General features: G+C 45.4%; 2 protein-coding genes across 3 annotated transcripts; both read right to left on the reverse strand.

Moving 5' to 3' along the window:
• Positions 1 to 457: 457 nt before the first annotated feature.
• Positions 458 to 3,764, reverse strand: Gpr135 (G protein-coupled receptor 135). The gene has a single exon (XM_063241356.1). The coding sequence runs from the start codon at positions 3,641 to 3,643 to the stop codon at positions 2,312 to 2,314; it is 1,332 nt and encodes a 443-aa protein (XP_063097426.1). The 5' UTR covers positions 3,644 to 3,764; the 3' UTR covers positions 458 to 2,311.
• Positions 3,765 to 9,287: 5,523 nt separating this feature from the next.
• Positions 9,288 to 19,710, reverse strand: L3hypdh (trans-L-3-hydroxyproline dehydratase). Of its 2 annotated transcripts, XM_003472363.5 has the most exons (6): positions 19,078 to 19,710; positions 15,262 to 15,431; positions 13,157 to 13,279; positions 12,933 to 13,070; positions 11,454 to 11,626; positions 9,288 to 11,108 (listed from the first exon to the last, which is right to left on the reverse strand). In XM_003472363.5, exons 1-5 carry the CDS (start codon positions 19,583 to 19,585, stop codon positions 11,501 to 11,503), a joined length of 1,065 nt encoding a protein of 354 aa, XP_003472411.1. In that variant the 5' UTR covers positions 19,586 to 19,710; the 3' UTR covers positions 9,288 to 11,108; positions 11,454 to 11,500. The 2 variants fall into 2 exon arrangements, with proteins under 2 accessions (XP_003472411.1, XP_013010796.1); XM_013155342.3 differs by having other exon boundaries at positions 9,288 to 11,626.
• Between the last annotated feature and the right edge of the window lie 122 nt (positions 19,711 to 19,832).

The raw sequence follows: 19,832 nt of genomic DNA on the forward strand, positions 1-19,832 counted from the left end.
AGGCAAGAGCTCTAGCCCTGAGTCACACCCCCACCCTGTTTTTATTTCCTAAAGCTCTTACTGCCAGTGCCAGTCACTTCCAATCACCCAGCTTTCCCTCAGTCACCAGGCAGGCTCATCTCATGCTCACATCCTCACTCTTTCTGCCCTCTGTTTACAATTGTGGAATTCTTATTCTATTGTCTGCTCCAATATTGGGAGACTTTACCATTTCTCTCTACATCCTGCAAGCTGTTTTTCACAATGTCACAAAGCAACAAGCAAATTCTGCTTTTCATTCAACAAGCAGATTTCTGTTAAATGTTAGTCCAGCTGCATTTATGCATATTGTATGCAAGTGCTAGGGAGGAGAGGCGATCTCATCTGATTGAACTATATAGACTGTGGCAAAATATATAGATACCCTACAAACTTCTGATTGTGATGATACATAGAGAAGCAGAAAATTAAAATGTACTTTGTTCTGACAGGAATCCTGTATTTCCAGCCTTGATTACAAAATAATAACGTGTCACACAAAGACTTAAATACTGACAAACACCCTTAAACACCTTACAAGAAAAAAATGCTGGTTATTTCACATGGAAATCTTTATGTGACAGGCAATGTCTTTTCATAACTAGGTCAAAGGACTCATTCAATTAAGGCCATGAGACGCTGAAGAGAAGAGGAACAAGATGGTAGGGAAGAAAACAAGGATAAACAGGAGATCACTTTGAAATGTGAGCAATTCAGTGTACAGTGGCATTCGATGTGAGAAATTTCACATACACAAGTCCTAGATTGCACTTTTTTTTTTTTTTTGTCTTTTTCCTTTGTATCGGTGCCGGGGATGGAACTCAGGACGACTGCCTGCTTGCAAGGAAGGCGCTTATGCCGCTGAGCTAAATCCCCAGCCCCCTAGATTGCACTTTTAAATTACTATAGAAACATCTTTGTTGTGCACATTTCTGCAGCTATTTTTAGTTTGCTGAGGAATCTCTCCAGCTTTGCTCCATAAACCCTACTCCACATAACAGTCTGACACCTACATTCACTTCCAAATGAAGACGATTGTATAAAAGTCATAACCATAAAGCAGCAATCGGCTATTAAAAATACACAAAGTTACAAATGTGGAAGGACAGGACTTCTGAGACAGTTCTACCCGATTCTAAGAATGTGGCCATCTCTCGAATTACTCTTAGACTTTCTCTTTGGAATCCCCTTTAGTTAAGTAAAAAGTCATATAGGAAAGTCAACTTGTTACTTTACAGAATAGTCACCTTATTCAATCAATTTAACTTCATATTAGTTTAACATCAAATTTACCACAAAAGAAACAAAAATTTCTATTATAAATTTTTTTATATTATGAAAGCATTCTGACAGTGGCACCCTAAAAGGAAACAGAGCAACAGGTTAGAATAAGGACAAAGCCTTCACGTTTCCAGAGGCAGATAATTTGGGGGCTAGAGGTAGAAAGGACAGTAATTTGTATGAATAATCTTGGAATACTTTACTTTTTATCCTACAAGGTTGAGGATCAACGGCAGGGACTTGTGCTCAGCCAGGCCAGCACTCCAGCACTGAGTTAATCCCCAGCTTCGAGAAACACTTTTTTTAGTTACATTTTTTCTTTTTCATTTTCATTGGTACCAGGCATCGAACTCCCGACCGCCTGCTTGCAAGGCAGGTACTTACGCCGCTGAGCTAAATCCCCAGCCCCTGAAACACTTTTTAAAAACAGCCGTTTTTCTTGCATTTGCCCTTCAGATAGCTGCACTTCATCTAATAATAAACCCATCCTTTCAAAATCCTAAAATGGTTTTAAATGGGAACTGAGTTTAAAACTTCCTACAAAGATCACACGCTTAGGGAAGAAGTGCATCAATTTAGGTAAGAATAGGAACTTTCTGTTCCCAAACCTAAGCACAGGAAGCCTGTGGAATGTGGTTGTGGAAGCTGACGTTTTGTGGAGTGCTGGTGATTCGAAGGGCCTTCAACAGCTCTGGGGATCATTCCTAAAACTCTGTTGTTTCAACATACACTGCATTCAGTGATTTGTTTGCTTCACAGTGTGATTCTTGTAATATGAGCTTTTGAGTGGTGGCTGAGTTTTGTTTTTTGGCACTTACAATTTACAATGCTTGGTTGTGTGGCTTAGGATTTGCTTTAATGTTTGCATTTACATTCCTTTCGGCACTTCTGAAGAAGGGAACCCAGTATTTTACAATGCAGGAAGCGGTAACTCTCCTGTCTCCACTGTCGTGAAATCCGAGTCTCCGCGGAAAGCTGCCTTGTTTCTTGCCCAAGCGGTCGGTCCCAACTCTCAGAGGCTGGTATCTCGGACCTCGGATTTAGGCTGTTTGGCCACTGCTGTCCCGGGCTCTGTTGGTCCCTCCCGGCAGAAAAGCACAACCGGATTTTTGTGGGCCCACAAGGCCAACTCTCCTCCCGCCCCGCTGACTGCGTGGGATGAGGACGTCTGGCCGCAGGCCCCCAGCCTGCCGGCGTAGCGGTTCCGAAGGCGAGTGCAGCTCCGAGGCTGCAGACTCGGGCCCTGGCTGACTAGGAAGGCGCCCGCGTTCCTAGTCCGGTAACCTTCCTCGCGGCTGCGCCCCAGGAGCATAGAGATGTGGGGGTTGCGGACGGCGTAGATGACCGGGTTGATGGCCCCGTTGGCCCAGGTCAGCCACACGGCCAGCATGTCGAGCAGCGAGGGGGCCCGGCTGGTCTGTGTTTGCCGGGCGGCAGCCAGCAGCACCAGCAGGCAGTACGGGCCCCAGCAGCCAATGACGAAGACGATTATGATAAGCACGGTGGTGGCGGTGCGGACCTCGCTGAAGAAGCGCAGCACGCGCGCATGGGTGGTCACGGGCCGCACGCGCACGTCAGACAGGCGCACGGCCCTGCAGATGTGGAAGTGGCAGAAACACATGAGCAGGAAGGGCAGCAGGTAGCAGGCCACCACTAGCGCCACGCTGAAGGCCGAGCCTAGCTGCGCCGGGTCTGGCGAGGTGCGGTAGAGGCAGCCGTGGAAGCTCTGCGCGGCGGCGGCGGCGGCGGCGGCGGCGGCAGGGGGCGCGCGGGGCGCCCGGAGCAGCAGCTCCCAGGGCAGCGAGAAGCCCAGCGCCGCCAGCCAGGCTCCCGCCAGCAGCTGCAGCGCACGGCGGCGGCCCAGTTTGTCGCGCGGCGGCCGCACGATGGCGCAGTAGCGGTCCAGCGAGATGAGAGCCACGCTGAGCGACGACACGATGCCGCAGCAGGAGCTGAAGAAGCGGCTGGCGGCGCAGAAGCCGCGCCAGGGCCCCGGGCCCCCCGGCGGCGCCAGCAGGTCCAGGAAGGCGGCGGGCAGGCAGAGCAGCGCCGTGAGCAGGTCGGACAGCGCCAGCGACAGCACGAAGGCGTTGGTGACCGTGCGTAGCGGCCGGTGCTTGACGATCACCCCCACCACGGCGCAGTTGCCCAGGCTAGACAGCAGGAAGATGAACAGCAGCACGAGCGCTTGCGCTGCCAGCGCTGCCCCGTGTGCCCCGGGCCCGCCGCCGCCGGTCGCCTCGCTGCGGTTCCCGGCCACTGCCGTGGCCGCCGCGGAGCCGAGCCAGAGCGCGGGAGGCGTCCTGCCGGGCGCGGAGAGGACGCCGGGGCGCGGCGATGCCATGCCCGGGCCTGTTCATCTCGCACCCGGGCGCGGCCGCTCGGCCGGCCGCTGGAGTGACTGCACTCGCGCGGGCCCCTGTGGCGCCTTTGACGTGGGCTCGAGGCGTTGCCGGGGGAACCGCGTGTTTACGCAGGAGCGCGGGGCGGTCCGCCAGCCTGGTACCCCAGGAAAGCCGCCCCCGCTGCCGCCTACTTGGCCTTCGCGGGTCGGTTCTGCAGGTCTGCAGCGCGCGCCAGAGAGCAGCTCCACAAAGGCGCTTTTGCTAGGCGCGCGTGGCCTGCGGGGGCTTTTGCTCCCAGAGATGTTCATGGCGGGAATGTAGGACCTTAAGTGGAAAACTGCCATCCTTAAACTTGAGACACCCTCAGGATCAAACTGAGGACTCGTTGGTCTGGGCTGGTGCCCAGGAACTGCACGCGGATTGTGGTGGAGAGACCTGAGGACCACACCTGGCGAGATGGAGTTAGCTTGTTGAAATGCACATTCCCTGGGCGAGGATTTAGCTCAGCAGCATAAGGGCCTGATTCTCAGGGACCTTGAAGAGCCAGAATCTGGGTGGAGTGAGGGTTCGTTTCCTTTTCAAGGTCAGGGAGCCAGGGTTATGAAAGGCCAATGCCCGGGGTAAAGGGAAGAACTGGATTTTGAGCCTGCCTGGGCCCTTCATCGGAGCTCTGCACTGTGGTTCCATGAGTCTGAGGTGCTGCCAGACAGGTGAGATGCAGCTGACACCTGACAGGAACATGCGGAAACAAAAAATGGGTGGCTTCCTGAAAGTTGCACCACGAAGTACTGGGAAGGGACCTAGTGTGACCACACCTTTGGATTAACCCTAGGCTCTTCTCTAAAGCGGTGGTTTGCAAAGCCTGAGTCCCAACCCGCATAATATTATTACTAAACGTGTTTGCAGCACTCAAAAATGCAGACTCAAGGCCCCATCTAAATCTGACCCAAGAGTGGAGGGGCCACCGATCCAGGCACCTGCATTTTAACAAACCCTTTGGCTAATCCTGATGGGCCGTCAGATTTCACAAACACAGATCCAAGTAAAAACAACCAGGCATGGTGACACAGGGCTACTATCCCACAACTCTGGGAGGCTGAGGCAGGAGGATTACAAGCTTGAGCCCAGTCTAGGCAATTTTGCAAATTGTCTCAGAATTTTACAAAATGAAAAGGATATATAGCTCAGTGGGGACATGGGTTGGGGTCCCATGGAGAGGAATGACTAGCACATTTGTGGATTTTGGGGTCGGTAATATATTAGAGTTTTGAATACTTGTATCAATGAAGTGAAATACCTCCAGGAAACTCAGTCTGAAAAGTAGTACTTTTAAGATACTGGACCAAGATTGGGATTCTCAGCCTCAACATCACTGACATTTCAGGTCAGATAATTCTCTGTGGTGGGGGTGACCTCAGTATTCAGATAGTGGGAGCATCCTCTCCCTCCCAGGGTGGTGTATAAACGTACAAATTTCCCTAAGGACAAAATCAACCCCAGCCAAGAATCAATCAGGACAAAACTAGAATAATTACAGACTTTTCTATTTGGCAAACACAATCATCTAACATGACATTCTACCCAAAGAGGACTACCGCCTTAGGCAAAAACAAATGAAATGGTGTTAAAAATACAAGTGTAGAATTCTGTGTAGCTGACTGGTGCTTCTTACACAGTAGCTGATAAAGAGGTGGCACAAGAGTTGACATTAACTGTCCCTCCTAAAAAGAACAAAAGGGGGAAGGGCTTCTGATGCATGTGTAGGATGAACAGTGTCTAAACCCTAAGATGCAGGTGGTGTGTGTGTGTGTGTGTGTGAAGAAATAAATGATGGAATTCACTGGGGCCCCTTTCTGAAAAAGAGCCCTGTGCCATGCTATGGGATTGAATTGTAGTGAGGGAGAAAGGGATGCAGGCACTGTAGCTGAGGACTATGATCTCTGGCGCTGGCTCCCAGATCTTGCTGGGTGGCATCTCCCCAGGGTGTGCAAAAGCACTTCACTCATCATTCAAAAGGGAGTCCACAGGACTGGGGATTTAGCTCAGCGGCATAAGTGCCTGCCTTGCAAGCAGGCAGTCGTGAGTTTGATTCCCGGTACCAATAAAAAGGAAAAAGACCAAAAAAAAAAAAAAAAACCCCATGACCCTTCTCCCACTTCCCTTGCAAACCTTGCTTTTCAGTGTTGTGTCAGAAAATGGCACCTTTGTCTATCAGGCTTACAAGCCAAAAACCTAGGGTTCTTTCTTGTTATGGCCCCCCACCTTTATCTTAGCCTGCATCCAATACATCTCCAGCACCTGGGAGTTTTACTTGCTGAATATCTTCTGTCCACCCACTTCTGCCATCACTGTGTCCACCTGAATCTTAGCTCTCTCTTTGAACTACCACTGTCACCTGTTAAGTGGTCTTGCCTACTCTAGCCCCTATGCCACATTGCAGGACAAATGCTCTTTATAGATTTGTAGTCACAGTGGCCTGTTTGAGTTCCTTAAATCTTCTATCTGGGCATTTGGACTAGCAATCCCCTCTGCTTAGAAAGCACCGATCCCTCCAACTCTCCCATATCCTGGCCACGTATAGACTGTCTGACTTAACTGGTATCTCCTACTCCCATGTATCCTGTTCCCTGGTTAAGGGTCACAGCGCTCTGTACTTTCTGCTTGTAGCATATAAACAATGCCTATCATTACATTTTCATGACTGTCCGAATAGTACTACCTTTCTTCCTTTGGCTTTGTATTAAATATCCCGTCCGTAGCACTTAGCAATCTGCTAGATATGAAACCAATGTTTTGGGTGATTTTGGGGAGAAAAAGCTGTACTGCAGCCCAGTTGGAAAATGAGAGCTGAAGCCAGTATTTACAGGAAAGAAATGTTCAGGAGGTAGCGTTGAGATTCGTGTTCCTCTGATACAAGATCATCAGTAGTGAGAACACTGACTTACATACAGAAGGACAGAGAAGCACAGAGGACAGAGAAGTGCTAGAAAGACAGAGAAGTTCAAATCATACTTCAATCTGACAGCCAGTCCCCCATCAAGGTTAAGTCTGAGTAGAAAAAGACAAAGCTAACTGAAGGTATCTTTCTCAAGCACCATCATCCATCCATCCATTTGAAACCTGTGTCCTTGCTCACCACCTCAAGTCCTGGAAAGAGGATCTGATCAAAGTGCCAGCTTCCAGCAGTTGCAGCAAACCACAGGATAGTGAAGCAGTTTCCTGAAGGGAAGGGGGGTGCTCCTGATTGAGGGATAAAGGGCTGATGTAGGCCACCCCCACTATGCCCTCAGGAGCACCGACGGAAAGGACAGAGGGTGTGCCCAAGGACCCAGGGATAAGCTCCAGCTTCCCAGGGAGCAGATGGCAGTGCCAATTATGGAGTTAGGGAATTTGGGAAGAGGGGCACCTTCTGGGGAGAAGATGAATTTAGACTGTCCCTTTAAGTAATGAATCTGCACTGTGGCTCTGGACCTCAGGATTTAGAGATTCAGGGGTTGTCAGCCTCTTTTGAGACAAAAAACCATGGCACACATGGGTCAACATAGGCTCAGAACGCTACGTAAGAAAGGAATCATGGATGCAATGCTTAGGGAGCAGTGAAAGTTTAACAGTCAAAGGAAGTGAAGGTGGGTGAGTGATAGTAACAAGGCATTTTGGTCTGCGGGGAAATCAGCTGTCTCATTTTGTTTCTCCGAAGAGAGGGTGAGGTAATTTCCTCAGTCTCTTCTGAGTTTGCAAGTTGCCTGTATTCTTCAGCTCTATCCTTTAGCTGAAAAACGGGATCTTCATGTACAGTATTTCACATACAATATTTCAGTTAAGAGAAGCTGCTTTGAAGAGAGACTAAACTGAACAACTCAGGCCAAAACAGGTAAGGAAAAGAGAGTTGTTAGAAAGTTCTATATTCCCTACAGCAGCTTGTTAGAAAGAGCCCACTTCCATCTAATGAATGAGAACCTGCTGTTTTAATTCCCAGGTGATTCCTACACACACTGATGTGTGAGCAACAGGGCCTTACAAAGTGTTATAACCTAACTATATGATAATAAATAAATAAAAATAACCTAACTATATTATAATAAATGTTATAACTATAACCTAAGCCACCCTAACTATTGCGCCAAAGCTGGTGGCCCGGTCACAAATTGTGTTAATTGCATTAGATTGTATTAGATTGTACATTCTTCACAAAAATAGCTTCATTTATATCATAGCAATACCTGTAACTTGGCCTTACTGTAAATGTGTGTTTTCCTTTCCCTCTGAGTAAAGGATTAATATGTTAATCAATGCTCTCCTCTGTAAAGAATTGTAAAATCTTACCTAATTGATATGTTAACCATTGTTGCCCTCTACAAATAACAGTTGTGGTGCTAAAGTAAGGTAACTAAGGTTGTTAATTGCTGCTAGACTTCTCTATTCTTTGCTGAGAAAAACAAGATTTCTTCTTATCTAAACTTGCTTGTATGCAGGGAGCCTTGCTTGTTAGCACAACCCTCACCTGATCTTGCCCTTCCCAAGACGTGTAATCGCCCTTTCTGTTTGCGCCACACCCCCATCCCCTTCCTTACATTGTGTGACCTGCAGCTGTTTGTGGATTTACAAGATAAAAGCCCTGACTTTTAGCTGTCAGGTACGCAGTCTCCAAATTGGCTTCCGGAGACTCATCACCAGGCCTAGAAATAAAGCCTCTGCTTCCCAAGTTTTAATTTCTTGCTTCCTTGGATTTTATACCAGGGTCCGAGTTATCACACAAAGCACCCAGATGGAATAGTGGCTTTGGAAGAGAAGTGCATGATGAAGGAGAGCTGGACCACAGTCTATACAACTGCAGTGCCAGTGGCTGTGAATGGGGACTGCCACATTCTAAGGCCCCAACCAGTGGCCCCAGGGGTCACACTGAGAGGCTTTGCAGGTGAACATAGCACCAAGGGCACTCTGGTCTGTACCACTTTCCTGCAGCACCCACTGGGGATTCCATAAACCCCACAGTGACATCAGATTGGACATCTGGTCAAGCAGTGTGCAACAGGTGATGAGGCAGAACCTGGACTATGGATGCTAAAGTGTAAATGGAGAGTGATGAAACACACCCAGCAGGCACAGGAAGAAGTCTGAAAGCTGGAATACCAAGGGACAGGGTTAGGGTGACAGCAAGGTAAGGAGAGACAGGGACGTTTGCTTCATTCTGTTTGGGAGGCACTTGTTTAAATACTTGGGTGAAGAAATTGGTAAGAGGAAGGCGACTGAGCTGATGAGGTGAAGCCCTTGTGGAGACCAGTGAGTCAAGAGGAGCAATTTCTGGAATGGTGGTGGTGAAGCCACAACACGTAATGCTGCAGTGCACATGCAGAGCCTTCTCTGTCAGCACCCGAACCAAGCTGACTCAGCCACTGAGCATCAGACATTCAGTTTGAACTGCAGTGTTGGCACTTTGCAGTTTGGGCACTTGGTCTCTGAAAGTTTTGCTGTCACTGGTCTAGAAGGCGGGACCAACAGGGCTGTGTGACTGCCTAGACAGGTGAGGTCAGAGGGGAGTTCATGTCCCTAGAGTTTCCACTCCAAGAGACATGGTGACATATAGAGTAGGATTCACTGTATGGCAGGGCTTAGACTCTGACTCAGACTAGAATTCAGAAAGAGTTTAGGTGATACGCATCTTTTAATGTTCAAGAAAAATATAACATCTTCACCAAAGTATCTTACCTTGAGTGAGTTCTGGATGTCCTATCTGTGAGGAAGTGTACTAGGAAAATATCGGAGTTGTGATCTCCAGAAGGCCCTAAGGAGAGTTATTTAACAGGTAGGACCTGCATCTCCCTCACCTGTACAATGGAATAGACATTGACACAACACAGAACATCCTGAGGGCCAGGCCGGGCCCCAGTGAGGCTGATCCTCCTTGTGCTCTCTGGAGAATGTCAAAAAGTAATAAAACCAGCCAAAAATCATCTGCTTGTTTTTATCATCAAGAACTGACAATTCTGCGTGACATAATGGATAAAACTCCCGTCTGGGTAGCTATGGGATACTAATATGCACTGTATTCATAAATATTTACTTCAGAAACAGATACCACACAACATACATGAATGTGTAAGAATTTTACATGTTCGGCTTACAGTGGCTGCCCACAGAGTCAAATGTGGAAGAGTGTGCAAGGTGTCTGCACACTAGAGACCAGAAGTTCCAGTGAAAGGTCTGGAGCTCATTGTGGTGTCTGGTGTGAGTCTGTATCAGGAGGCCAGTGGGTCTGTGATGGAAGGCTGAAGAGTTTGTGCTGAAAGCCCAGAGATGACGTCCAAAGGCCAGGCGAAGACTGGAGCTCCTCCAAAGAATCAGAAGCAACTCTGTCCTTCCTCATTTCCCCTGTACAGCATCCAGGTGAGGAGCCACCCTGAGGTGAGTCTTCTACACCATAGATTGTAGAACAGCTGAGACAATTTAGTTGAGTTTCTCTTATTCAAGCTGACACGAATCAGTCAACCATCACATGTACTTCATTAAAGTGGAGAGAGTGGATATGGCACATTATAAAATGCTATAAAATCTAACTTACGAACAACATATTTTTTTCAAATTAATGTGATACAAGACTTTGAGAGAACAGTGGTTCTGATTTTATTTTTTTAAAAAAGTACAGCAAATCTAATCTGTAGAAAATTACTTGGTGATTTAGCGATACTGTCATTTGTTGGAGGTAAATGATTTTGTCACTGAATTTTATAAAGATTGAGTAAAAAGCAGTATAACATGTTTTGATAATGGGAAAATCAAAATATTAACTTGATAGTTTTTCTTTTGGTTAGATAATTAAGCCACAGACCTAGTAATTGTCAATACTGACATTCAGGTGACAAAGCCAGTTACAATGAACTTGTTTTTTCATGCTCTGAAGTAAAATACCATTACCTGCTCCACTAAGAATCTACTGAGAGTAAGTACTTTGGTTTATGACAACTAACAGTGATCAAGGCTCACAGCTAAGTATTAACCAGTGAGAAGTATTAACTATAAGCACTTCTTTCATGTTTTAAATCTTCCTAGCATGCAGCTGAAGAGTAACTCATTCCCTTTGAGTCATTAATTTTTACCACATACCTGCATTTCAGTAACTAGGAGGCAGCTCCTTTTGTAAAAGCCTTAAAGAGGTTGGGGGTACAACAGATGCTTAGCATTCATGAGACTCTGAGTTTGATCTTTTCTCAACCTTTCATGAAAAGCCTTAAAGAGGTAGCAAAAGATGCAGATTGCTAGTTTGTTTTTGCAGAATAAGTTTACAGTTCTTCGGTACCTGTGGGAGCTGGTATTGAAGCATACAGAACACCTGCTGCTGCTGGAATGATGCCAGTCGAAAGCAGTTTGCTCCACCCCTCTTTCCCGGTTGTTCATGCTAAGTGTTGAGTACCTTTTCATTTCTTTGAGTGCTGTTTTAGATGGCATTATTCCTCTCAAAATAGAACACTAAAATAATGACAATAATGAACTTGTAAAGTTCATTGTTGAGTGACTACAATTTCAGATATTACTCAAAGAACCTTTAGAACAAAACATTATAATCTTTACCATTGAGTAATGTTTTAAAAGATCTTAATTTTACTCAATATATTAATAACTAGAAAATTTTCCTGAATTTTTGGCACTTTACATGCTAGATTTAAGTGATATTTGTACCAAAATATATTAGCAAATATGAGGTATAATAAGTTTCTATTTAGCCATGGTATAGTATTTTAAAAAGAATGAAAATTAGCTTATATGAATAACTGGATATTGGTTTGCACATAATTTCAAGAAAGCATTACTTACAAGTAATTATTACTTTAGAAGGAAATCTGCTAAGAGTCCTGCTGAAGTCATTTTAGAAGAAACCCATCTTTCAGTGGGTCATCATCTTCTACAGTAAAGCTTGCTGTACCTGTGTAATGGGCTTGTCCTGATACTTCCACTATAACAGCTTTGAAATCTCCACATTTTGCTTCCTGAGAAAAGATGAAGAGAATGTACTATCACAATATTGCATATGTGCATACCTGATGTACAAATTGTACTCTTTTGTCATGCTAAGAAAAAATCCAAGGGTTAATCCTATGGCCAATGAATGATGGGTTTTAAGGAAAGTGATATAGCCAAATGTTATTTTAGATAAATTTAGCTGTAAAATGTGGGACAAACTGGAGCAAGGAAAGAAGAACTAGAAACCCAGAAACCTATTAAGAAAGAATCGTGATTCACTGATTAAACCCGGAGTCACTAGGTAGTTTTGATAAAGATGGAAGAAAGCATAATACAGAAAGACTTTGCCCGTTGACCAATGAATGTAGTAAGTAAAGAACTAGGAATAAGTTAAATATGATCATAATTTGTGGCTTGGAAGTACTGGTGATGATGCCCTCTTAACTATGAAGAGAGGTAAGAGGAGCAGCATGTGGGAGGGAAGGAGGAGGCCTTAAAAACACACCTGTTAGGATAGACTGCTATCTTAGAGGACTCTTTATGAGTAGGTTAATTTAATGTAAATTAATTGTCTGTAAATTTATTTACTACCATGAGATTTATTAATTAGCTCAGTTAGAACACTTAATATTTGACTCCATTGTAAAAATCCACTTTCTTCAATTTTCTTAGCTTTACATCGTATTACATAAAATAAACACTTGTAGAATTTTAAAAAAAGCAAAAACAAGAACCTCCAAACTAATGTAATGATTTTCAAACCATTTAGTCTCAGGACCCTTTTATACCTTAAAACTTGAAGATGTCCTAAGAGTCCTTGTAAGTTTTATTATCAGTATTTACTACACTATGAATTACATATATTTGTTCATTACTTCACTTTAAAAAATAAGCCTATTACCTATTAATAAAAAATATTTTTGTGAAAATAAATTTATTTAAAAAAAATTAATCAGGAAAGTGGCATTGTTTCACAGGTTCACAAGCCCCTTGCGTGGCTGGTTCATAGAAGACAGCTGGATTCTGACATCTGCTGCTGCATTCAATTGGAAATACCACCCACCTGTGGCCTCTTGGATGCCACTGAAACTCTTGAAAGAAAAGGAGAAGGTAAGCAGTGTTTTAGCTGCACTATTAACACAGTTCTCATCTTGTAGAGCCATGTAAAGCACGTGGGGGATGCCCAGGGTTCAAGACACAAATGAATGGAAGTGTTTTACTGGCCTGCTTCAAAATCCCCTCCTGACAGCCGAGTGCAGAATCGTACCCCACACTCGGCCTCCCCATTCCCGCAGCACACACATTCACACCCAGGAATCAGGAAGCACTCACCCTCACGGCGCTGCCTGTGAACATGGAACCAGTTGTGCTGCTTTTAAAGGCCCTGGGCTGGTTCAGGCCTAGAAGGCCTTTGTGATACTGCAGAGCAATTCGGGCTGTCACTCCCGAACCAGTGGGGCTTCTGTCAACCTGGGTAGGAACAAATGATGACAAGGACATTCCGAAATTCTAGTGGCACAGTCCTGGCATCTGCAAACTGTTCCAGTAATTAATACCTGTTCGTCTGCAAACACACAGATGTTGGTGGTTGGTTCCTCATCGTAAGCATCCTTCCCATCTGTTAATATAGTCCCATATAGAAAGGCAAGGTCTTCACTCTCCGGGTGAGTAATCTTAAACTGTAAAACACCACAGATGAAATAATCAACTGTGTGTAAAGTGCATATTCCGATTCAAATTTATCTTTATAAATAATGTAGATGGGGCACTCCCAGATATAAGAGTGAGACACTAACTGCTAGATATATATTGTCCTTCTCTAGATAAACAAACATCATTTTATTGGAAGTTATTGTTTTTATCATATTTTGAGACCTTTCTAAGGAAAGTGCTCTGAACATATCCTCTACTAAAGGAACTGTTGTTTTATACACATTCCCCAAAACACACTTGCGCACATACATATACATATACATGTTCACTCTGAAGCCCTGACCTCAGCATGGTCAGTCTACAGGCTGGTGTGGCTGAGCTAAGTACAGCACATTGCCATTCTCAGGAGCCTGCAGGGGAGAATGTGGAAAATCAGTCAGTGAGAGTCTAGTGCTAAAGTTCACACCAGCAAGGGAACCAAAGATGGTGACAGGCCGTGAGCAAACATGAGGATTCTGATCTGAGGCAGGAAAAACAACTAGAAGGAAAAACGGAAGGACGTCAGAGGAAGAAGTCAGCAGATACACATGGGTTGAAGCAGGCACCGACAGGCAGCTGAAGCCCTCCATGGGCCCAAAGGTGTACTCAGCACTCCTGAGTGCTGAGAGCAGATACACATGGGTTGAAGCAGGCACCGACAGGCAGCTGAAGCCCTCCATGGGCCCAAAGGTGTACTCAGCACTCCTGAGTGCTGAGAAGTCTACCTGTTTATGATTCTTGGATTTTGGTAGTGCCTGAGAGTATGAGATTACTATACTTCCTCCATATATTTTTATGATTAATACACCATATCCCCATTTACCTGTCATTTAAAACAACTGGACAATTTGAGTTCTTAAAACTGAGAATCTATCTATACCCAAGTTAAGCAGGGCTTCATATTGATCTTGGTTTTAAAGGCCCGCTTGCATGGTAGTGCACCCCAACCCCAGCCTGTTCGCAGGTGTGCTTGTTCTCCACTTGACTGAGCTCCTGGGAGTGGAGTTTGTCCTTCTTTTGGAGCTGCAGTATTAGTAACAGTGTCTAACATGCAGTAAACTCTTGGCAAATATTTGTTAGAAAAATGAAGGTGAAGTTATATCATATTATCCTTAGCACCTCACTCCACAAGTAGTCTGTCCCTGAATCTGCATCAGTGATGTGAACGCCACTACAACAACAGAACCCAAGTTCTGCTGCAACTGTCATCTGTATGGAAAGCTGGAGCTCTAAGGGGCTTCAGAGTCACCCCGTCTACTAAGACAACTATCTCTCACAATTTAATTTAAATGAAGTGGGGTTACTGTGCCCAAATTTTTAACTGTTATTTGTCTGCTTAATGGAACAGAAAAGTGACATAAATGCAGAGCTTTAGAAGTTACAATGATAAAATAGTTCCACATAAAAAGAAAAATCCACTAATTAAAAATTAATGTTTTCTATAAGAGTCTTATCAGACCTAATGAAAATATCTGTGAGCTATATTTACAATCATTTTTAAGCTTTTCGAAAAAATAACCACATATAGCAAAACACATTTCAAATTAATGAAATGTGTTATTTGTATGTTTAAATAACCATAAATTATATTAGCATATACATATTAACAAGATAATAGTTACCACTTACTGCCATACTTATTGAACAGTTTTTATGGGCCAGACAGTACTCTAAGTCCACATGTTGATTTATTTCACTCACAACACCCTAAAAACAGATACTGCATACTTTCCATTTTGTGGGTGGGAAAACTGAGGTACACAGAGATTACAAAACTTGTCTAGGTTAAGAAAGTTGTAGGCAGCAGAGCTAGAACTCACCAGCAGACTTACTGTAGATCCTGAGACACTGACCAATATCTATTTCTAGTACTATTAGAAGTTCGTATGTGCCATATATCACTTCCATTGAGACATGATAATTTCCGTTGTTCCAGGCTACAGTGGGGGCACTTGGTGTGAAGACTGACCTGAGCTTTCACTGCTGCTGTCACTGCACTTGCAGCATCCACAAGGTCCTTTGTCTTTGCCAAACAGACATCAAGCCCTAAATCTGCCGCATTAACAAAGGCATAAAATGCGCCACCATATGCGATGTCAACCAAGATTTTTCCATGTCGAGGAACATCCACTGTGAGATCTAAAAAGGAGTGTTTGGAAATAAGTTTTCAGTATTTTAGTAAAAATTCACAGTATTTTTAATATGTTTATTCTGGGGGTCATTTTCTTGTCATAAAAAGGAATGAAGTAGAAATCCACTTTCTAAATGAGTAAGCATCAGGTAAACGACAGCAAGGTGCACCTTGATGCTTGTGTAAGTTAGACAACATCTGTGTACCTTCTCTCAATTGTTTGTGTTTGTTACTTTCCCTGAGACTCCTTTCTAGACAACATCAGAGAGGTACTACACAGAAGTCCTGGGACATCAAACTGCAACCAATACACAGGTCCCTGATTGAACCACTAGAGATAGTTTAAGGTAGCATTTGACTCTTTCTTACAACACGTTTTCTTCAGTTCTAATGTCACAACAAAATTTTTAAAAATAACTTTTCTAAATAAATTGTACATAAACATTTTTCTATTTGCCATCATCTCCTATAATGTCCTTCAAGTAGGTGCTCAGGAAAAGCTACTGTATAGCAGTTGGCTCCTATGGCATCATTTGGTGAGGGGAGCTTTATCTGAGCCCCTTACACCCGGGAAATGTACCTGAAGGTCAGCTATTTGCAACCCCAGTCTGCATTTCCAAAGGACTGGGCCTGGATATATTTTAGGACGCTAAAATGTTCTTTCTTTACTTCTCTCACATTCTGTTCTCTTCCTCTTCTCCAGCACAAGGTTACCACCTTGTGGTACCACAAGGTACCACCCTGGTGGTCACTGTCTAAGGGAGAGGCTTGTGGCCAGGGAGGAAGCAGGGGAAAGACAAGTGTCCTAGAGGGAGAAATATTCCTACTGGCTGGTAGACTTCCTTTGGACTGGGGAGAGAGGCCACCTGATGACAGAAAGACCTGAGCTGACTCTCCAGCACCACAGGAGGGTGCGGAGTAGAGGCAGCCAGGCAGGAGTGGAGGCAGGGGAGAGGGCAGGGCTGCAGAGGAGGACTTTGGCTTTTTGCTGTGCAAGCAGAGGCCAAAGGCCTCTCCTTCCAATGCACTGCTGACTCTTAAAAATCCTTCACTCACGTAGATTACCAGGAAGCGGGTGAAGGGAAGATGCTGAGTCAACTGCAGGACACAATGGGGTCGCAAGTTGCAGAAAACTTTTCTCATATACCTGATTTTCCACTCTGAATCACATGAAGATTCTAGTATGCTATGAGTTAGAGACAAGTCTACAGAAGCCCTTTTAATACATCATGTGTCAAAATAGAGTAAGTTTATGATGAAGAATTAATGTTTGCAGATCTTAGCTGCAACACTGGATCAAAAATGTTGGATGTGGTATCCCATACCTGTATCTGTAATCCTTGAGCTCTGGAAGGTTGAAGCAGGAGGACTATAAGTTTTAGCCCAGGTTAGACAACTTAGTGTTTTAGTGAGACCCTGCCTCAAAAAGCTGGGATGGAGTTCAGAGCAAAGGCTCTGGGTATAATCTTTGTTAAAAAAAAAAAAAAAAAAAAAGACTGTCTTGATGCAGATGTAACACTATAACATGAAAAGCAGGTTTAATGAAAAGAGAATGAGGCAAGTAGATGGAAATTAAGGACTACTGGAATGTGGAAGCTGAGGCTTTCTGGTGGGTATGCTATAGATCGGCACCTATCTCAGGACATGAGTAACAGACTGTGGCTTGGTCCACCTGTGTCCATCTTTACTTTTTTTTTTTTGTCTTTTTCCTTTTTATCGTACCAGGGATCGAACCCACGACTGCCTGCTTACAAGGCAGGTGCTTATGCCGCTGAGCTAAATCCCCAGCCCCACTGTGTCCATCTTTGACTATGCACTTGAACTGTGCACTGGCTGCCAATCCCAGGGGCCAACACAGTGAGGAAGCCAGCTCAGGTGAACAGATTGCTGAGTCTACCACTACTCTCCTGGTCCACTCTAAAATCTCAGGCTCTGGTTTTCTTAGAGTGGGTAATTGGGTGAAGTGTTCTACCTGATTTTGTTTCTTCCTCTTCAAAATGGACCACATGTCCATCAAAGTTACTTCCATCTATTAATTTTTAAGATAAAGTTTAATTTCAATGGGAATAGGATTGTCAAGAGGACCAGGCATCTATATTGTCAATAAGCATAATCTATAACTGTCATGTATTTAGGTACTCATTCAACAAGCATTCACATGTTACCCACTGTTCTCAATACTTGGAATACAGTGACTAAAACAAAGGGGCTCGAATTTTATCATAGTGGAGTGGAGCTGAACCCAGCAACCCTCCTTTTACAGACTGACATTGAGCAAAAGGCAGAGCACTGCTCTTGAATGAATGTTGTCCCCTGACTTTTATGTATTTTTGAAGTAAAGAACATAGGTTTTTATTACCTTAATAGCTAGATGATCATAAATGCCCACTAATCATTGCACTGCCACACAGTGACACTCTCAGAACTACTGCCCAAGGAGTTGGCTGCCCCTGCCCTAAACCACCCAGTACTGAAGTGACCTTGAAGCCAGTAGTCAATCTGCATAACATCTATAGCATCTAATCTAACCTGCTGGAGTTGCTTGTGGGGAAAATGGGTAAGCATGCTAGTTAAACTGCTGCGGTTCTTAAGACAAATCCTACACATCAACTGACTCCCTCAGATGTCAATCTGAATGTAACACTGTTGTCTCCTAAAGGGACAGTGGTACCAATTTCGCCAGAGGTGTTTACCAACTTGGGTGTCTCAGCAACCTGCGGTGACAAACACCTATTCTACCAGTGTCATTCATAATCTGGTTAATTTGGGAAGCCAAGTCTTCATGCAAGATCAAGATCAACTTTCTAACTGAATGTCTGTATGGCATGATAATCTGAAGGAATAACACCACCATTCCTGGATGAACTAAATCAGCTCTTAGCTCACTTCCAGTCAGCAATACTATAGTATTCTCTATGCTAGAATTCAGCCCTTTCGAGGGACAGCCCAGGGAGACCACATACCAGGTGTCATGTCATCGGCTGGAGCGATCTCCTTTTTTGTAAGGATTACAGTTCTACACATGACCTTCTTACACGATGCATGAGGATCTGTACTAAGCAATCCACCAAAACCTTCTAATGGTGTGATTTGCTAAGGGGTATACAATCCTCTACATTCTGCTATCTTTTCATTTTGATATATACATTCTATATATTTTTAAGATTGTCAGACTCTTGCATAGTCGCATTTCATCCTGACAAAAGCAAACAACAATGAAATAGGATAAATTAAGAAAAAGACTCAGGGAGGCTAATTTCCGGAAGGCTGCACAGAGTGCCTAGGATTTGAACCTAGGAAATGTTCTTGTGCTTCAAAGAATAAGGGCAGCTACATCCACGACTTCACCTATGAGTTGCTTGGTTCATTTTTATTTAATTTTTTTTTCGAGAAGTGAAAGTCACTTTTGACAGATGAGGAGACAGTGTTTAGTAGCTTGTTAGGAGGGCTCAGGTGTTTACGAAGAATATTCTGGGCTAGCCTGGAACCCCGGTAAATTGGCTGCTTACAGTGATCTGGAATTACCTTCTGGTTAACTGTGAGAACAGGCCGCGGGAGTTAGCGGCGCCGCCTGGGTTCCAGCAGGGCGCGAAGCTTATGAAATTAGCAGCGCCCTAGGCCGCGCTCCCCACCCCAGGGTGGGCCCGCGATTACCTGAGGCCAGCAGGAAAGCCGGGACACTGTGGAAGCGCACTGGGCCACAGCTGCGGCCGCTCTCGCACGCCACGAAGGCGGCCACCAGTCCGCAGGGGCAGTGGATGTTGACTTGGACCTCGCGCGCGCCGGCGGGGGGCGCAGACAGCAGCCCGAAGTCCACTGCGAAGCGGCCCAAGGCCAACACAGCGTGGCCGCACATGGAGCTGTAGCCCGCGTTGTGCATGAACAGCACACCCAGGTGCGCATCGGGCAGCTCGCTGCGCACCAGCACCGCCCCGTACATGTCCCGGTGGCCCCGAGGCTCGAGCAGCAGCCGGCGCCGCACGTGGTCCAGGTGCTGGCGCATGTAGCGCCGCTTGGCCAGCAGCGTGGGCCCGAGCACCTCGGGACAGCCGGCCAGCACGATGCGCAGAGGCTCGCCGCCTGTGTGCATGTCCACCACTGAGAGGGCCGGTGTGCTCGCGTCATGGGGGGGTAGTTGGGGAATGGCTGGCGCGCCCTCCATCTTCTGCGCCCTGGGGGTCCCTCATGGAGCACCCTAAGCTATACCAAAGGGAGCCGAGCGACTTCTAGAAGAGGCCTCCGCGCGGACACCAGGGCGAGGGGCGGAGCCTGGGGGCGGAGGCCGGAAGTGGGGCGGAGCTTTTGAGCCTAGACCTGGAAGCGGGTGGGGCTTCGGGGACTAAACCAGGGAACGAGGCGGAGCCTCGGAGTGGAAACCAGAAGTGGGCGGGGCTTCGTAGCTACATCCG

This window comes from Cavia porcellus, unplaced genomic scaffold (genome assembly GCF_034190915.1).
Source record: "Cavia porcellus strain 051 isolate PalLab524CR breed Dunkin Hartley unplaced genomic scaffold, mCavPor4.1 scaffold_31, whole genome shotgun sequence".
In the NCBI taxonomy this organism is placed as follows: Eukaryota; Metazoa; Chordata; class Mammalia; order Rodentia; family Caviidae; genus Cavia; species Cavia porcellus.